The sequence below is a fragment of the Brachycentrus maculatus genome, unplaced genomic scaffold, assembly GCF_059751285.1.
Source record: "Brachycentrus maculatus isolate JH-2025_06_01 unplaced genomic scaffold, ASM5975128v1 h1tg000066l, whole genome shotgun sequence".
NCBI lineage: Eukaryota > Metazoa > Arthropoda > Insecta > Trichoptera > Brachycentridae > Brachycentrus > Brachycentrus maculatus.
Window position 1 is genome coordinate 747,219 of NW_028280820.1, and position 19,527 is coordinate 766,745.

Here is a 19,527-nt window from a genome sequence, read left to right on the forward strand (position 1 = left end):
GAGTATATTTGGCTAATAAGTTTGCCGACTACTGCCTTAGATGCACTTGTAAAAAAATCTATACATGATTGAATTAAAAAAAAGATAAAAGAAAATAAAGTAAGACTGAGTAATGTATGATTGAAAAGATTGAGGAAGGTTTTTTGGACATGCGGAGTAATTACGAGTAGATTTCGAAAGAATGACTAAGAGTATATTTGGCATTAAATGGGAGAATAGAACAAGGATGGCCAAGAAAGACTTAGTACGACCAAATCAATCGGAACCTTAAATCTAGTGGTGTCAAAAGTCTATGTGATCGGAAGGCATGTATGGATCTAGAGGAAGCTAGGAGTGTATGTCAGGACAGACGTGTGAGGCATTCCATCCCCTCTACATACCCCTACAGGGACTGGCATGGTGGTAGTAGTACCTTCTATTCATAATGGAGAGATATATTTAAAAATGTAAAATAAAAATCTTAGTTGCTCAAAATTTGGAGTCAGTTGATACTGTTTGATTCTCATCCGAGAATTTATCATTAAAAAAATCTTACAGGAAAGAAGAAAAAATGGAAACCATATTTCAAATTTAATTGAATAATTTTAGAAGTTATAAAAATGCAAACACTTGGCAATGTGCAATATAAATGGAACATTTGTCAACAATACGTATAAATAAAAGATATTTTATTTGTTTCACACATTTATTGTTTTAACTAATAAAAATACTAATATATTTTATCATAATACACAGAGTAAAAATATGGGAATAAACAGACCTGCTGCAAACAATCGAGTATTGGTTTATGTAAAATAATCTACCAAAACTGCATATTCAAAAAGTGTAACGAGCGCCAGGTAGACTGAATAAAGTTCGCCAGTCGTTTTCATTGCTCGCGATAAAAAACATAGTGTTATCAGAGATGGAATACCGCAAGTGTTTACAGATCTTAAATAATAATTTGTTAGTTAATATGCTACTTAACATATTCCACAATCGTGTCGTTTAAAAATAAGGATCAAGTGATCACATTGGCAGAAAATAATCCCAAAAATACATCTAATCCATATTTACAATGGTTACTATCAATACCCTTAATATCGACTAATGTATTGTACTTTTAGGGAAACAGTTTAATATTGCACTCTACGGTTGGATTTCACTATACTGAGGGGCAGCTAACACAACATCATAGTCACAAAATTACCGGTGCATATACATATTTATTATAATACATACATAATTTGAAACAAACAGCCCACTAAGTGTATATACATAATATCTGTAGCCGAGGATGCTATATAACTTTTTTAATTAATATGAATACAAAGAATGTTGTTAACCAGAAAATGATCTATCGTTCCAGCTAACAATTCTTTCGGAGTTTAATATGATGCTTGCCTTCTCCCTTTCAACAAGGAATTTCAGTCCTACTCAGTATAAATTATTTATACCTTTATTGGGATTGTAATTTAAAACAGGATTATTGTTGTTGTAATTTGTTATAAAAATAATCTGGAAATGGACCAGATAACCTGTGAAAAAGGTTACTCATTAACATTTAAGTAATCGATAAGACAGTGGGACAGATTTAATCAAACAAAAACCTCATTTGATATTTTTTGCTACGTTTTCTTAGCAGCCATTAATCAAACTTTGCATTGCGAAGTGTCCAGTGTTATTTTGACAATGGACATCAATAAAACAAATATTTCTTTACATATTTTACTGTAAACCAAGTAGGTGCCATAATAATAATATTCCAAGTTGAAGGATGCGTGCATAGTTAAATTCCGATTGAGGTTTGGTTGGTGGCCATAAGAAAAATAATCAAAAGCAACCCACTTCATACAGATTTTGCCCATTGCCTTTTGGATAGTGTGGGATAAACCATACTGTTTAAATTCAATGATGTTTTACTGGAACTCTTTATCGGTAATATTTTTTATCACGTTTTAGAAATGATAACCCACTTGTAGATATTAATAAATAATATAATGTAATAAAGAGATTTAAAAAAATACAGTATTTTTATTTTACATAATATGTATATAGTTGAAATTAATATAGTTTATTTTGCAGGAAATATTGTACACGGTTGACGTGGATGTTATTAGGAGAGCAAAAAGTAACTGATATGCTCATTCCCAATTTTAGATAATAGATAAACAAATACACAATACATATATAATTAAAAATAATTATGTATGTTGTTAAGATATTTGTGAGCAAGATTTCGTGAACTATTTTACATGGAGTGATTGTTTAAAGCTAAAATTTTGAACTGTGCTATTTCGCAACTATTGACAAGTGGACAAATTCAATTTTGGTCTATAAAAATATACAGCGTAAGATTTCATAAATAAACCCTACACATATTTTGCTTAAATTATTTTTATCCAAGTAGATTATTGACGGTACATAATAATGTGCGGTAGTCCCCCGTTATCTGCGGTTGTGAAATTATAAAATAAATACTTATTTGAAACAATGTAATATATTCATGTGCATATATTCATATATACATGACATAATAGGATTACGTAGTAACATCAGAGATAAATGAAAACAGATTTCTAAACAAGATAATTGTTAATAAGTATTATCAACGGTTTTACTACTGTAGACACGTTGGATTAATAGAGAAATGTTTCTTAGGCAGTATTCATACCGATCTATAAATGTGAAAAATTGCATCCAACATGAGAATGTAATGTTTACAGAAACGGTACAACTTTTGTATTCAATCACTACTGTCTCAGGTTCTGTTCCAGTATGAACATTATGTGATCGCTTGTAAGATTTTTTTTTGGTTAGGGATGTTTTTAATTTCTTAAACATTGTAGTCAGCTTTATAACACTTCTGCTAATAAAGTTTCAAAGAAGATATACAGTAAAAATTCGCTTTTACATTTTCCCGTTTTTTATATGTAATTTATTTCTCAATCAACATTCATATCATTTTCTCAATTTTTTCAGTTTCTCTGATGCCAAAATTCCAATTTCGAAACTGAATTTTACACTGAAGAAAATCAGAATTTTATGTCTTGTAAAGAGAATTGACACAAAAAAAATTTAGCTCATAAAGTTCGATTGTGAGTAAAAAAAAATGCACGGTACAATTCCATTTATTTGTGCATTTTTGATTTCCTTTCTATGCACTTTTCTTGATTTTTATATGATTCCTTTATCAACAAAAATATAAATGAGATTTTAATATAGTTTTATCATATAACCGTGCAATCGAATAAAAGTTATAAGGAAAGTTTGTGTACATAACTCATGTTTTTATATGGATGGTATTTTTATCCATACCATATTTAACGTTATTCCCACTAATAACGAGGAATCGCCATATTAAATATCGGTAATAAGAATTCAAATAAAAAAGCACATACCACACAATGTTTAATATCTTTGCCTAAATATGATTATAATTTACCCATAAAAATACTCTTTTTTCCAATAAATATTAATGCTTCATAAAACGTTGTTAGATATTTTTTAAACACATTCCAAAATTTATAATCAGTGCATTGTCACATCTAATGTAGTGAAATCTATTGTCATGAAATGGCCACACTCAACTTGTATGACATATAATACAATACAAACTTTAGGTATAATTATATTATAAGGCCCTATTATGTATATACAAGACACTCACGTACGTCCCTACCAAATTTGCTCCTCGCTCATTGAGATTTTTATACACATTTTCACATTGTCACCACATGAATTATTATTACAATGCAAAAAATATATACACATTAAACTAACTGGACTGTAGTTTTGCATCGAAAAGTAGAATTTTACTTGAAATACGAAATAGGCTAAATCCAAGCTTAAAATGTGTATATTTTTTATATTTATTATAAAATTAAAATAATTTTGCATTACTCTGTACCTAATAGCTTTATAATTCATTTTATATAGAAAAAAAAACTAAAGATGTATGGGTGTCGGATGTAAAAAATAACACTTAATATGCAAGTAACTAAAATAATTTAGTTTAAAACTATGAAAGCAATTGACATACTACTATGTAAATATATAAATAAATTTAATAATCTAAATTACATTGCAATATATATAATTTCGAATTTAACATATTTCAAAAATATTGTCTTCAATTACAAAAAAAGAGAGATAAATATAAATAACTTTTATATTATTATGTGATCTTCAGATGTTTAATTACTTTTCAATTCTCAGCATAGTTAATCGTGAATTATCTCTTCAAAATACATTTATACCAATGACTAATAATGCAAACACTTTGCGAAACTGATACAAAAGCAAAATATTAACTTGGCCACTATAAAAAATTACAACATCAAGGTAACTATAAATTATAGTATGAATAAAACTAAAAGTAAGTTCTTTTTAGATGAGACCAACATTCTTTTTGAAAGCGATCAAGCTATATGTATTAACATTTAGTCATGGAATAAAAATTAATAAAGCGTTTTCAAATTCCATTTTTTTTGTTGTTGTTTGTAAGATGCCATAACACAATAATTAAAAACAGTAACTAAATTTTTAAAAATCTAATCCTGATTCTATATTCAATAATATTAGTACAACATTTAGACAAAAAATGAGATCAACTTTGTAAAAGTTTTTTGTGCATCATATATGTTTTTTCAATGTTCGGAATGAATTGAAAGAACTTACTAGCGGATAATATATAATTTTATCAACAGTTTTATTCAAGTTATAAGAAGATCTAAGACAGTTTAAATTAAATAAAAATTGACACGTTGGTCAGTAAGTAATGACAACCCTGTTTGGATCCGAAATGGAATCTTATACAGAGATTTATAGTTTAAAGAGATTTACACCCAATGATAATTCATCGATATACCCACATTTTTATAACACGCTATAATTTTTTTACAGATATACCTCGGCTAGTCCGTTAATTAGTAATTGTTAAAAAAACCAGAATCTCTTTTCAATCATATGAACATAACTTCAAGCAGAAGAAAATTCTACTGTGAACATTCGCTTATGTTGTTGGTTCACAGTTAATATTTCAAAAATATATTTCCATTGATTCTATTTTATCTAAACTGATACATATATATTTTTGTAATATGGATAAAAAAATGTTGCATATATACCTTGGTCATACTATTTATCTTGAATACATTTTTGCATGTATATTTAATTGATAGTAAGGTGACTTCTTGGGTTATTTTTATATTAAACACTACTCAAGCCTCTTTTGCCTGTTGATAGACAACAGTAATGAAAGCAAGACTAAGCGGGGTATTTCTGTAGTTAAAATCTTGTATGCTGCTTCGGAATATGAACAAATACACACTAAGATATTTGTGTAAATTACGTGTTAGGAATAAATGAATTACTTCCAATAAATAAAAATGTATTTAAGAAATAATGCGTCCAAACAGATATGTATTCGACGTATTAAATTATTGAATTAAAACATCTAAAATCATTATTACGGAAGCGCAGAAAAATATAAAAGAACATGTCAGAGGGCATAGCATTGATTTTTGTTGGCATTCTTAAAATGCAATACTATTGCAGAAATAAAAAGAGAACTTAATACATACTAAGAGCAGTGTTAGCCAGATGACTAAATGGATTTGCAAGAGTGACTATAGCTGGACCACAAATAAAAAGAAGGTAAACCCTATTTTTTTTAAGGACATAGCTTCACCGATTAGAGACATTTCAGGCTTACAAAGTGAAAAAGTTCTTACAATATTAAGCTTTTGATTTCGAATGGATATATATGCCAGTAATGAATACATCTCATTTAAAGTTTTCAAGACTATATATAATATTTCACAGTCAAGTGAGAAAAATTCCTTTTAATGACATCAACTATATTAAAGGGCTTAAGAGGCATATACATAGACTAAAGTACAGTGCTGTAACCAGTAAATGTATATATCGACATCAAAAAGAAACCAAAAAACACAGTTTGGCAACACGTCCTACAACCAAATAATTTTTGTATAAAGTTGTGTTTAGCTTTTTTTGGTAATCAAGAACTGCGCCTATTCCACATCATTTTGTGTGAATTTAGGGGACCATTTTTTGCTCGTGGTCTAACTATATTCGCACACACACTGTTTGGTACTTGTAAAAAGAAATTGCGGAATAATCTGATTTTCCATTTTCGGACTGCAGCAGGATTCCGCATGAATTCAAAGTGTCGTAATCTACATCTGTGTACCGAGTCATAAGGTCACTACTATCTCCCGACGGCTGCCGACGAGCGTCGGCCGGGAAGGGGGGAGACACAGCTGAGGCCCCGGCGACAGAACCGACCTGAAAATTGTAGTTTTTCAATCGCAGGGGAGAATTTGATTGATTCACGGCTTTCGAGGTTTAGTCGTGCGGTGCAGGCGTCGCTTTTTATGGTCCTGCGGAGAGGAAGCCCCCTCGAGGCCCCTCTTGGACGGGCCCTCGTCCGAGGAGGTGGATTTCTCCTTCTCCAGCTTGTCGGTCTGCGTGGGGCGCCGGGCCTTGGGAGAGCCGGGGGTCTTGGCGCTGCCGGCTACCAGAGCCAGGGCCTTGGGGGACATGGGGCTCTCGAGGGGGGCCATGTCGAGGGCCGGAGCCGCGCCGGCCGCGGCCGGGAGCGCGGCAGGTGCGGGGGGCGCCTGCGCGGGCCCGGCGCCATCCACTACGGTGGGGACACCCCAAATATCGGCATCTGGAGATTCCTCCTAAAAATATTCACATAATTTAAGTTAAATTTGCACACAGATAGTCGACTTATACAAAAGTCATGTATTGCCGATTTTGCGACACTAAGAAGATAAATGCTAAAATTTAATAAAATTGAGGATAAAATACATGCATTAATTTAAGTTTTCTGTATTCCAAAGAATAACACTATTACACTGGCCAACAATAATTTTGTAACTGAAATTTTGATGACTGATTTGGACTAAGTTAATCGTTCTTATTCAAAGTCTATATGGTGACAAGCTTGTAACACGTCAAGTTTTGATGTTAAAATCATATTATTGTTTGTATGGACCCCATACGTTGAAACAGTAATAGTGGTTGGTATCTAGACATGTTTTAGTCTAAGGTCTAATGGATTCGAAAAAAGTATTGATAATTATGGAGTAACAGTGGAAATATATTGACCTTTAAATATTAAATACAATAGCATTATGTATTTACATAATTTTTTTCATTCATCAAACCCTTATCCGTACCCCAATGGTGCATAGGGCATTGCATCATTAAACGCAGTGTTATCTCGATCGTTAACACATGAAGGAAAGGTGATCAGCCCTCCGCTTCCGGTACCAGTCCAAGGTAATATTGAATAAATATAAGAGTGAAAAAATCACTTATATATAAATATATATACATATTTGACCCCCCCTGGGAATCGAACCCGGGACCTCCAGTACGGTAGCCGGGCGTGCTGAGCATTACACTACGGAGGCGGATTTTATCTTATTATTTATATATATTTAAACATAAATAAAAAGATAAACTTTAGTCAACATAAAATAAAAATTGTAAATTGTTGGCCAGTGTTATTATGCCTTTTATAATAACGGATAGTTAGTCGGTTACCTGGTGCAGGGCCAGGTGCGGTCCCAGGCCGGGCAGCGCGAGGCCGGGTGGCGTGGGGCGGCCGCACTCGGCGCACAGCGGCTGCGTTGTGGCGGGCGACTTGGAGCGCCAGTACTGCAGCTCCGTGCGGCACTTGTTGAGCTCCTGCAGCAGCGTCTGGAACTTGCGGCAGGTCTCCTCGTTCTTCTTGTCATTCTCGTCCAGGCGCGCCGCGTACTCCAGCGTCTGCTTCTGCTGCTCCGCCATCTGGCGCTGCTGCTCGGCGATCTGCTTCTGCTGCCAGGCGGTCTTGCGCTTGCAGCTGCGCAGGTCGCTGCGCAGAGCCGACAGCTGGTTGTTGTACCTACAATTTTAAAAAATCTTTAACCGGATCCACGCGGCTCGCATAACTGTATGTGGTTTTACTTTTCTCTAAGTTTCGAACCTCAGTTCAACTTGGAGGGATTTTTTCATGGTGTGGAACTTAGGATAAAATAATACGTCAATCATTGGCCTTATGACATCTGTTGAAATATCTGACTAATAATTTGTAACATCACAAGGATAAATAAAATAACAGATCCCTGATTTTTTTTGCAGTCGGTAATTAGTCCGTGACATAATCATGCCCTATATCTGTCTCACTCTCGACGCTACGTTCGCCAGTGGGTAAGAGTGACACACGACGCGTGCTTTGATTTATTTATGTTACGATCTTATTTGTTTATATTACGATATATTTCAATAATAATGTGACACAAAGGCACAATGAATCCCATTGAACGTTTTCATTTAGGAAAATAAATCGTTTCTTAAAAAAATACATGATAAAAGTAATGATTTAAAAAATGGCGAAATACTGCCGCGCATGGGGGTCTCTCAGGAACAAAGTGAATGCGGTTAAAAGGTTAATACTAGACACCATCTATTGGTAACATTTTATCTCATTCTTTTCTAACCCTTATCCGCACCCAACGGTGCATCATATTAACCTGTCCGGGAGTATGGACGTAAATGAAAATCAGTGCGAATTTTCCTGAAAGGAGTATCGACGTTAATGAACATTGAAGTCCGTCTTTCAGTTAGTATGATGTAACTTGTATAGCAATGATATCTGTGGATATTTGTGTATAATTTTGTCATGATTGAAAAATATTTCGAATATATATTTTTTTAAAAATATTTTAACATAATTTCTATCTTCATAATACATTGATTTGATGAAGAAAAAAATTTATGTAAAAAGAACCCACTCAGAGAAAGTCGGACATCAATTTTGGTACTCCCAAAAAGGTTAATGCAGTGTTGTCTTGATTGTTAACAGATGAAGGAAAGGTGATCAGTCCTCCGCTTCAGATACCAGCCCAGGGTAATATTGAATAAATATTAGAGTGAAAAAATCACTTAGATTTATTTGACCCTCCCCTGGGAATCGAACCCGGGACCTCCAGAACAATACGGCTGTCCAAACTTAAAACACAGTAAAGGACATTTTTTTGTAGTACGTTTTTTTTGCATTTTTGGACTAAGTAGAATCTACTTAGTCCAAAAATGCAAAAAAAAATAAAACAAAAAAAATGTCCCTTACTGTGTTTTGAGTTTGGATAGCCGAATAGCCGAGTGTGCTGACCATTACACTGCAGAGGCGGACTAAATTACTAAAGATTAACTATTACCTTTTCATCCCCTGCTTGATCCTGTGTATCCGCTTGCGCAGGACCATGTTGGACTGCGGGGGTGGCGGGGAGGGAGGCAGGCGCTCCTCCTCGGGCATGCCGCCGCACCCGCTGAGCCCCCCCAGCCCTCCGAGCCCCCCGAGCCCCCCCAGCCCCTCGCCGCCGCCCACGCCACCCGAGCCCCCCGCGCCGCCACCCCCGGACCCCGCCGCCGGCGGGGAGTCCAGGCACAGATAGGACTTGTTGCCATCGCCAGCTGGAAGCAGGTCATCTAAACCGAGTCAATTTTTGAAGTGCATGCGGCGCTGCTTCGTCAGAATAAGGGAAATATGCGAGTTCGAAGGTGTCGTTAGGTGGGGAAGGCAGGAGACAATGGCATTCAATTTCAATTTATTTTATTTATAGATAATATACACATTACAAACATAAATTTAAATCTGGCAGGTTGGTCCTGTGTATAGGAATGTGAAACAATCTATGTCGACGCTGTCTTAGGTAACTATCGGGAATGTACAGACCAATGTTCCAAATAATTTCAGGATTCTCGATCATACCGCGCAACAATCGATAAAAACGCGTAGTCAAATACACATTCCTTCTAGTCTCTAAACTATTGGATGAGCATGTGAGGAGACTGGAACCACCCAGACTCCCCCACTTTGCACTGTATGGCCAACCCCAAGGTAGAATAAAATAACAACTATGTAATTTCTTCCACATTAATTTTATTTGACCAGCAACCAGGTTTCGTCGTAACCGACATCATCAGACTGGTGTGAGGCTAGACAAAATTCTATGTTATGTACACAACAAGGCAGGAGTTGAAAACCATGATTTTTTATAATTTTTCTAACAAAATGAATTTAAATTGACTGAGTTTAAGTATTGTATTATAATAATAATTACATTAACTTATGATAAAGGTTTTAGGCGTAATTTGATATAATTATATGTTAGAAATGGATTTTGTATGTGAATTTAAATAATATATGTAACCCCAAGGTAGACGACTCTCGGGCAGACCACCAAAGAGATGAATCGACAGTTGGGAATCGACATCGCAAGAGGCTTATCCCTCTTAAAAACAGGCCACAAGGTCTACAAAAGCAGAAGAAGATGCAGCGTTGCTGTCAATGGTATAGATATACCATATATCTTCTAAATTATTCATAAAGATAGTGAAGTTCATTATACAGTTTCAACACATATATCAACCTTTCTGGGAGTAAATGAATGTCGGTGCGAATCTTCCTAAAAGGAGTATCGACGTTAATGAACTTCAAAGTCAGTCATCAGTTGGTATGACATGACTTGTATAGCAATTATATGTGGATATTTGTATGTTATTTTTTCATAAAATAAAACCTAGAGATGGTGAGTCTTAGTATTTATTTTATTACATAGTACTTAGATTTTGTGAAAAAATAATCATGTAAAAATAACCCACTTCCCAGAGAAAGTCAAACTTTAAATTTTTGTCCTCCTGGAAAGGTTACAAAAAACAGTATTTTTCAGTAAATAAAATTATAAATGTACAATGTTTTCCTAAGCGTAGAAAGCAGAATTATCTTAGGAATTATTGACAATGACAGATGTTGTAATTAATATGCCAATCCAGTAAAATTACAATATATATTCTGTTAAATAAATACCTGGACTGAGTTAAAAATAAAAAACAACAAATCACTTCTAAATTTATTCCCTTGAAATAAGTTTCTTCTAAAGCGATACATTTTGTCTACCGAATGATCCAGACATCCATGCACTTTTTGTAGCATCCGAAGTTGTGGATGAAAGCGTCTATAGAGGCGGATTATTGAATTATTGGGTTGATGCAAAAGTAATGACCGTTTTTTATGATCCCAGGTAAAAAATTTTTTTTTCATAAATTATGAATAGTATCTTCTTTTTTTATGATTCCATTGTATAAAGGATGCTTTCCCTCTACTTTCTATTCAGTTTTGGCCTGGCCAGAGTACAGTAATAACCCCTTGTATTTTTTCAAAATGTCGTTCGATAAAGTGCATTTACGTATTGTTTACTTTATGAATTCCGTAAAGACAATACCGCGAGTGTGGCAACCAAAAACATTTGTGAAGTGTATGGAGCAGATGTCATCAAAGTTCGACAGGTACGAAGATGGTTTGCAAAATTCCGATCTGGAGATTTTTCACTCATTGATAAACCACGTACCGGGCGGCCATTGAAGTCTGATGACGATGAATTAAAAGTCATAATTGACACCAATCCATGTCTAACCATCAGGGAGATTGTGTCAATGATGGGAGTTAACCAAACAATCGCATTAAGACATTTGAAGCGTATGGAAATGGTTTCGCGGTACGACGTTTGGATACCTCATCAATTGTCGGCTGCCAATTTATTGGATCGTGTTTCAACGCGCGTTGCTTTGAGTGCGAGACAAAAACATGAACCTTTTTTGTATCGTTTGGTGACGGGAGATGAGAAATGGGTCGTGTACAACAACGTGACAAGAAAAAGACATTGGACTATACCTGAACAAGCCCCATTAACAACTTGGAAGGCCGAAATCCATAAAAAAAGTTATACTTTGTGTTTGGTGGAATAATAAGGGTATTGTGTATTTTGAACTCTTGGAACACGATAAGACAAGTACAGCAGAACGATATTGTCAGCAATTATCCAAATTGAACATGGTCCTTCAAAAGGATAGACCAGAATTGGTAAACAGAAAAGGTGCAGTGTTTCATCACGACAACGCGCGACCACATGTGACTATGATGACCCAACACAAGCTAAATGAGTTAAATTGGGATGTTATCAAGCATCCACTGTATTTTCCAGATCTTGTTCTTTCTGATTTTTATTTATTCCGATCACTGCGAAAAAATTTTAATGATGAAAAAAATTATTCAATAGAGCAGGTAAAAACATCCCTTACTTCATTTTTCGCATTAAAATCCGCGGAATTTTATACTACTGGTATTAATAAGTTGATAGAAAGATGGAAGAAGGTTATAAGAACTGATGGAAATTATATAATTTATTAAATAAATAATACACAAGAAAAAAATTTAAAAAAAAAATATATGTAAAAAACGGTCAAAACTTTTGCATCAACCCAATAACTCTAAGCTGACAGACCACACTGCATGACGTAATTGACAAATGCGTTGACAAAAATCAATCAATTAATATAATATAAAACAAATTAACATTATTTTTCCTTCAGAAATTTGTTTAATAGTCAATATCAAATATCACTTCCCCTTATTATCTTATTTCAGAGCAGTAGGAATTTAAAATAAATACTTACGAGAAAATGTGCCTGTGATGTCAAAGAACTCGGTTCCAAAGTAGGTAATTTCTGGTAAGTTTGGTTCCATGTGCTCCTTGAAATACTCCATGGCCATCGTGCTGAGGTCAAACAGTTCATCTGTCACCTTGTACGGACGGGCTAGTTTAGTGGTCACCCTCAGGTACTCTAAAATACTATATACCTCATCCAGAATCTGAAATCAAAAAATTTTAACACATTTTAGATGGGTATTTTTTACATCTGCGGACTGCTGGCGACGGGATTTGATAATTATGTTCATAGTTAAGACCTTAACAAAGAGATTGGTATATAACATTCATATAAAAATATCGGACAATTGCATCTTTTCTGCCTTTGAAGGTAAAAATACCCTTCCCGTCCTTATCGACCGAACGGGTAGAAATACCTTTCCCATCCGTGCGTTAACACCAATAAACAATATTTTGGAACTAAAAACAGAAGAATACTTGGTAAAAAAAAAAATAACAAAAAAGTTTGACTATCTCTGGAATATTAGTTATAATGGTAATAAATAATAACGAAACATGTAAGATTAAGGTTTTAATAATGCGGTGGTAGTAATCAAAATAACCTAAAAACTAATAAGGAAATCATGGTACAAACCACAGAACTAAACAAGATAACGAACTATGATAAACTACTGAATAATAGTAAAAAGAAATACAAATTCAGGAGACAGCAAAAACTTTTGAAGTATAATAAATATCTATGAAAATATTATGCTTCTCAACCACCCTATTTTTATTTTAGGGTTATTTTCTGAGTTAATTTTGTAGAAAAAAAATATCATTTTTTTCTGCAGTATTATGAAAACAGATTTTTTTGCCATAATAGGTGCTTTTAGGACGGAACTGATGTACCTTTTCGTTAGCGTGTTCCCTCTCTCTGTCTCGCATTAAATATTTTTAGCACAGGGTTAGGGAAATGGTGCAGAAAAACGACGCGAATCACGTACGTTCGTATGTGTAGGGCGGTCAATACAAATTTTCCTTTCAATATGAATTTATATTGGTGTATTACATTAGCATGCCATACACCAGTTTACATAAGTATGGTATGCAACCTTAAATGCCGAGATACCAACAGTACCCACTGTTCCCGCTACATTCCATTCCCATATAGAAGTAATATCCTTAACAATCCTGATTTCTAAGTAATATCCTGATTTCTTCACTTATATGTTGCATATCTTTATAAACATATTCCACACTTAGATCTATGAACGGGCAGAGTAGAACTATAAATAAGAAGTTAACCTTTCCGGGAGTATGGATGTAAATGAACGTCGGTGTGAATTTTCCTCAAAGAAGGTTAATGAACGTCGAAGTACGTCTGTCAGTTGGTATGATTTAACTAGTATAGCAATTGTTGGGTAATATATCCAAAATTAAACAAGGTTTATTTGGTTGAATTCCACATTTATTTACGTATATATTAATACGTGACGCGTTTCGTCTTCTTAGGACATTATCAAACACATCAAATCATGAGTGTTTGATAATGTCCTAAGAAGAGGAAACGCGTCACGTATTAACATATACATAAATGAATGTAGAGTTCAACCAAATAAACTTTATTTAATTTTGGATATATTACCCAACAATTCAATATGGAATTCTACCAACTGTCTGCAGTTACAATAAATATGGTATAGCAATGACATCTGTGGGTATCTGTATGTAGTTTTGTCATAAAATAAAACCTAGAGTGAGTTTTCTTTTATCTTTTAGTTTTACATGATTTTTATTTTTATAATACAAAGATTTCGTGACAATTTTTTTTTTTTTTTTTTCATGTAAAAAGAGGTCACTTCCAGAGAAAGTTGGACATCAATTATTGTACTTCCGGAAGGTTCACACCTATGCACATATCAACACAATGAGTTGTCCTTATATATTTAGTTTACCTCTCCCGGGAAGAAGCAGCAGTATTTCCTCTCGATATGCTTGCCAAAGGTCATCTGCAGCAAGGCGAGACGCATGTGCAGAGTTTCTATGATGTCAGATTCACAGGCCAGGGGGTGGCTGCGCCGCGCCGACTCCCTCCGGGGCATCTTGGACTTGATCACTTGGTACCTGTGGAGCATCTGCCCCAACAGGCGTTGGAATGACGAGTTCAGGTAGGAGCTGGACACGTTGTTCATCTGACGGCAAACCTGAGAGAAAACACATGTATAAAATTTAAAAAAACTCCGGTCAGGTTAGGAGTCGAAACAATCAGCGGGTGTTTATGAGGAGATGCATGAACGTGGAAGAGGCGAGGAATGTTTCCACACAATGGTGTGGCGTTCTATTCTCTCTGCCTACCCCTGCGGGAAGCAGCGTGATGGTTAGTTAGTTAGTTAGTTTAAAAATTCAAGTTGTGATCATAACTTGATTCATATTTTTAATAACGGACCGCACACGCCTAAAAATTGCATAAAACTGAAATATTTTGGTTTATAGTAAAAATGCTGTTTCTCTTTCAATTACTTTTTTTTATTCAAAATGATTTGTATAAATATAACATAGATTTTTATAGGTATTTCATCGATTTGTTTAGGTATTACATAGATTTGTATAGGCATTACGTATATTTGAATAGGTACAGGAACACCTTATCAATGAGACACATTCTCAAATTAACCAGATTTTTGATCAATGCATGTATTTAGAGCTTGCTTTTTAATATGTTTTATTTAGTGATTAGTTTAAAAAAATATATATTTGACTTGAATCTTGAATATTCTATAGAAAAAAATACAAATTCATAAAAAAAATATATTAAACTCAAATACTACAATCCAAATCATGGACGCAGCTGGGTAAAACACTGGTGTTATATAAATATGAGATAAATTAGATAATCTTGAATGTTTTTCGCAGATACTTTGTGGTACATTTTATAAACTTTATAATGGTTAAACTATATAAGGGTTAATGTACATTTTTAACCCTGATGATGACAAGGTTCTTGTCGAAACCGGTTAGAGAAAAAATGTACTAGTAAAAAGTGGTTAAAAACAAAGTTGTTTTTATTTAATAAAGTAAATGAGACTTGACTTTTTTATATTAAAAACAATACATCTTTTATCTTTTTTCTGTAGCGATAGGAGATGTAAACAGTTAAATGTATATTTGAAAAAAAAAAAACTATAATATTTAGTTAAGTTAGTATGTGTATGTGTGTGTATGTTAATGTGATTGTAGTATTATAATATTAGCCAAGGACAGGATTTAAAGGTGATCACGCAAATTAACAAGTCGAGTGTGCCTCGTTAAGTGGAACATACAGTGATTGCAAACACATGTGATTTCAATATTTGTATGATATTCCACAAACAGGCAGAACAAAATGTTATACTAAGTATGTCATTAGATAAGTAAAAATATATATATAATTAAGGATAAGTACAATAAGTATATTGTTGTACAATAATTATGAAAGTAAAATAAATTTATTATCAATCGTAATTGTGTTTAAAATTATAAGTAAAAAACACAGCAGTTGTGTAAGATATTGTTAATTCATTATGTCTTGGTTAGTATATAATTAGATGAAATTGTTATTAAAGAAAGATTGATAATGAAAGTACATGAAAAGAACATACTAATAAAAAACTGATTAATGACAACGAAGATCAATTGACAAAACAATTCGAGTATTATTCCTAAAGAAGTATATTCACTTTAATGGAGTATTCAAAGTAGTTAGACCTTGCTTTTATTACATTGCCTGCATTTCTAATGAGCTGAGTAAATAAATTAAAAACTGTTTAGGAAAATTATTCAAAGCGGGTATACAAAAAAAGGATTTATTTAAATGACTGGTTTAATTTAGGATAAAAGGAGCTCTTCACAAAGTGAGAATAATTACAAATCAATAAATTATGAATATTGAAAATCTAAGAAACAATATTCCCATATTTTAATAATTAAAAAAAAAATCTACTTTTATTAGATTGCAAAAGGAGACACAAAAAAATATTAGCTTATAAAACCAAACTGTCTATGAAACTTGTCGGGAGTGTGGGGGGGATTTTCACCTCAAAAAACATTACATTAAACAATTGTAGTGTTTTTGTGTACTACAAATGCACGTATGATGGACCAATTTTTTTTGGTACGATATCCAACACTACAACGTTGCAAGATATAGGTTTCTCGCGGTATCGAATCTATGGCCATTTTTAAGTCTGTCAGAAATTTTAAATCAAACACTGGACATTTTTATAATAAATTCCAGCATAAGAGGCATCTGTATTCTGGAGGGAATTTTTTGAAGTAAAAAGTCCATCTTATAGTCAGTAAAATACGGTATTTGAAGCATATTTTAATGATTCTGGTTGTTTTGAAATAAAAATTTAAGACGTCTACAGTCTACGTGATTGTGTTATTAGCCAATATCATGAGACTGGAGGTGGATAACAAAGGTATTGAAGAGCTTATCAAAGAGTACAGCCAAGAGCTGACCACCGAAGGGCTTTGAAAGCATGGGAAAATGTTGCATCGTACATTAAGAAGCATCACCCTAATAAGGAGGTGGCTATTCGTGCTACAAATTTATTCAATGACAATGCTGTGAAACATTTTTGCCAAATTTTGAAGCGTCGGCAAAAACAAATGTCTTAAAACAGTTTTCTAGTTAAAAGAGATTAATTATTTGTCATAAATTCACATTTTTAATAATGTTTTTTTTTCAAATATAAATTATCCTAGTCGTACAGGAGAAAGTGACCAACTACCAAAATGTTAAATGTTCAGGAGGGCCATTTAAGTCACTTTTGCTTGGCAAGAAAAAATGTTTCGCTGAACGAGTAAGATGCTGGAACGAATTAAACTCGCTATGAGTGGTTCCACTGTAATGTTTGCAAATGACAAATGACAGTTGAGGTCTTAATGTGAATGTGTGTATTTTTTTGTAGATATGCAGAATTGTCATTAGGCCAGACATTTGCTTGATAGATATACAGAGGGCGATTGTACAACACATTTAAAAATATTAAAAAACACGGTGCTTCAATAAAGTGAAGTTCTAGGGTTCAAGCTTCATTAGTTTCCATATGGTCTGATTCTATCATGTTTGGATGCTATATCCTGGATTCAATTCCTCATGGAGAATTCACATCAATAATTTTTTTTCACTGAGATACAGTGATGTAATTTACAATATATTAAGATAACATGCACAATTTCTAAGTGCCCTGTACACAGTTGGGCGAGGATGCAAAAAAATATTTTAATTTTAATATAAATTCATCCCTGTTTAGAGATCAGTATATTTGCCTCCAACAGTCCCAGTTATTATCGGACAGCAAAAATCTCCTTCTGCTTGGATCCTGATTTTTCTGAATTCCCTTACAGATCCTAAACCTTCCTAATTCATTGAATTGCCAACATGAAATTATTTTATTTATAACATAATCATGTTAAATTTGTAAAAGGATTATCTCCAATAGTCCCAGTTATTATTATCGGACAGTAAAAAATTCCTTCCTATTTTTTTCTCCCTCAACTTCCTTACCGATTCCTAAACCTTCCTAATTCTATGATTGAATTGTCAACATGAAATTATTGTAATATTTTTATCATCACTAAGTCCAATTTGAACAAGCATTATTTATTTCCTGTCGTTTCAGTATGTTTTGGTTAGTTGAAATATATTGCTTCAGTTCAATAATCTATTGTATACTGTTCAAGAATTAATGAATAAATACACGTTTCCGTATAATCAACGACTTACCAATCTCAGATGGGCTACAGCCTTGAACTTCAAGTAGCTGAAGATCTTCTCCAAGAGCTCCGGGTGCAAGTCCAGGAGGCCGGTAGTGAAGACCGGGGCCTGGTTGGGGGCGCAGGTTCCCTTGGAGTAAAGAGACCAGTTGAAAGGCAGCTGCTGCGGGGAGTGCAGAGGAGGCAAGGCAGGCAGCACGCCACTGTGTCGAGTGGTGCGGGATGTTGTGGCTTCGGAGTTACTGGGTCCCGCTCCATCGGCACTGCCTCCACCGCCCCCGACGATGCTCATCTGCCTCGTGGAGACCATTTTTCCCCCGTAATTAATTTTCAAAAATCTGAAAAACAATGAAAAAAAACCGTGTCAAACGCGATCATTCTCGACAAAAAAACAGCTTCAAATATAATTTCCGAAATAAATCGAACATCGAACAAAACTACGGCGTACTTTCCCGATCACGTTTATTTCAAAATAAAAAAATAAAAAAAAATCTACAGCGAGAGAAAAACAATTATTTTTAATGATGTGATGGAGTCGAATCTAAAATGGTCGCTACTCGAATCGCATCAACCGTAGTGACACTGTTTTATCACAATTTCACGGCATATTATGTACAATAAATGGTATATTAGCAGTATCGCACTAACTTAATAATCCGTAGACATCCTTTTTGCGTCGATATGCTGATTCACAGACGAAAAATTCGTTAAAAAGTCGATGCAGTCGCTATACAGCTCCCAGCCCGCGTACAAAGAATTCTCATTGAATTGAAATATAGCAGACCGTAGGTATATAGCCCGTATAATATGCCAAACGGCGGCCTTCCAAAGTTCACCCCAGAGTTTCTGTCGGCGTTCCATAGACAAGGCCTAGGCAGTGGCGACACCTGGCTAAGAAATGTGGCGGGCAATTTATTTCACTCAAATGTCGATAGATGACAGACTATGTTCTTATATTACGCTTTAAAATAGTGTAATATTTTTTCTGAAAACCAAACTTACCAAGGGTTTTCTTTGGACGTGATATGATCCTATACCATTTCGTGAAAATATCAGTGAACAAAAAGGTAAAACGTTTAAAAATCATTATTATTTTAAATTTTAAAATATATGTATCCTTGGATGGTAAAGACAAGATATTGGAAAAATAAATGTAATTGGCAATAAATATTATTTCTCTTGCATTTAAAATTATGAATAGACAATAAAAATAAAAATAAACGATTAGTAAATAATACAATTTTTTAGTTACTATATTGTTTTTTTTTATAACTACCGT

The 19,527-nt window shown here is 34.0% G+C and overlaps 1 protein-coding gene across 2 annotated transcripts; it reads right to left on the minus strand.

The window, feature by feature from the left end:
- Positions 1 to 666: 666 nt before the first annotated feature.
- On the minus strand, positions 667 to 19,056 carry dmpd (F-box protein dampened). 2 transcript variants are annotated; one of them, XM_088256787.1, is made up of 7 exons: positions 18,897 to 19,056; positions 18,259 to 18,586; positions 14,444 to 14,692; positions 12,514 to 12,709; positions 9,216 to 9,486; positions 7,561 to 7,903; positions 667 to 6,689 (listed from the first exon to the last, which is right to left on the minus strand). In XM_088256787.1, exons 2-7 carry the CDS (start codon positions 18,556 to 18,558, stop codon positions 6,333 to 6,335), a joined length of 1,716 nt encoding a protein of 571 aa, XP_088112913.1. In that variant the 5' UTR covers positions 18,559 to 18,586; positions 18,897 to 19,056; the 3' UTR covers positions 667 to 6,332. The 2 variants fall into 2 exon arrangements, with proteins under 2 accessions (XP_088112913.1, XP_088112914.1); XM_088256788.1 differs by having other exon boundaries at positions 9,216 to 9,471; positions 18,897 to 19,055.
- Positions 19,057 to 19,527: the final 471 nt, after the last annotated feature.

Excerpts from the sequence above, each read along its gene's own strand:
- dmpd (XM_088256787.1), bottom strand. The coding sequence starts at position 18,558 with ATGGTCTCCACGAGGCAGATGAGCATCGTCGGGGGCGGTGGAGGCAGT. Across the intron at positions 14,693-18,258 it reads CTGTAGCCCATCTGAGATTG|GTTTGCCGTCAGATGAACAA; the intron begins GTAAGTCGTTGA and ends GTTTTCTCTCAG. Across the intron at positions 6,690-7,560 it reads CGCACCTGGCCCTGCACCAG|GAGGAATCTCCAGATGCCGA; the intron begins GTAACCGACTAA and ends GAATATTTTTAG.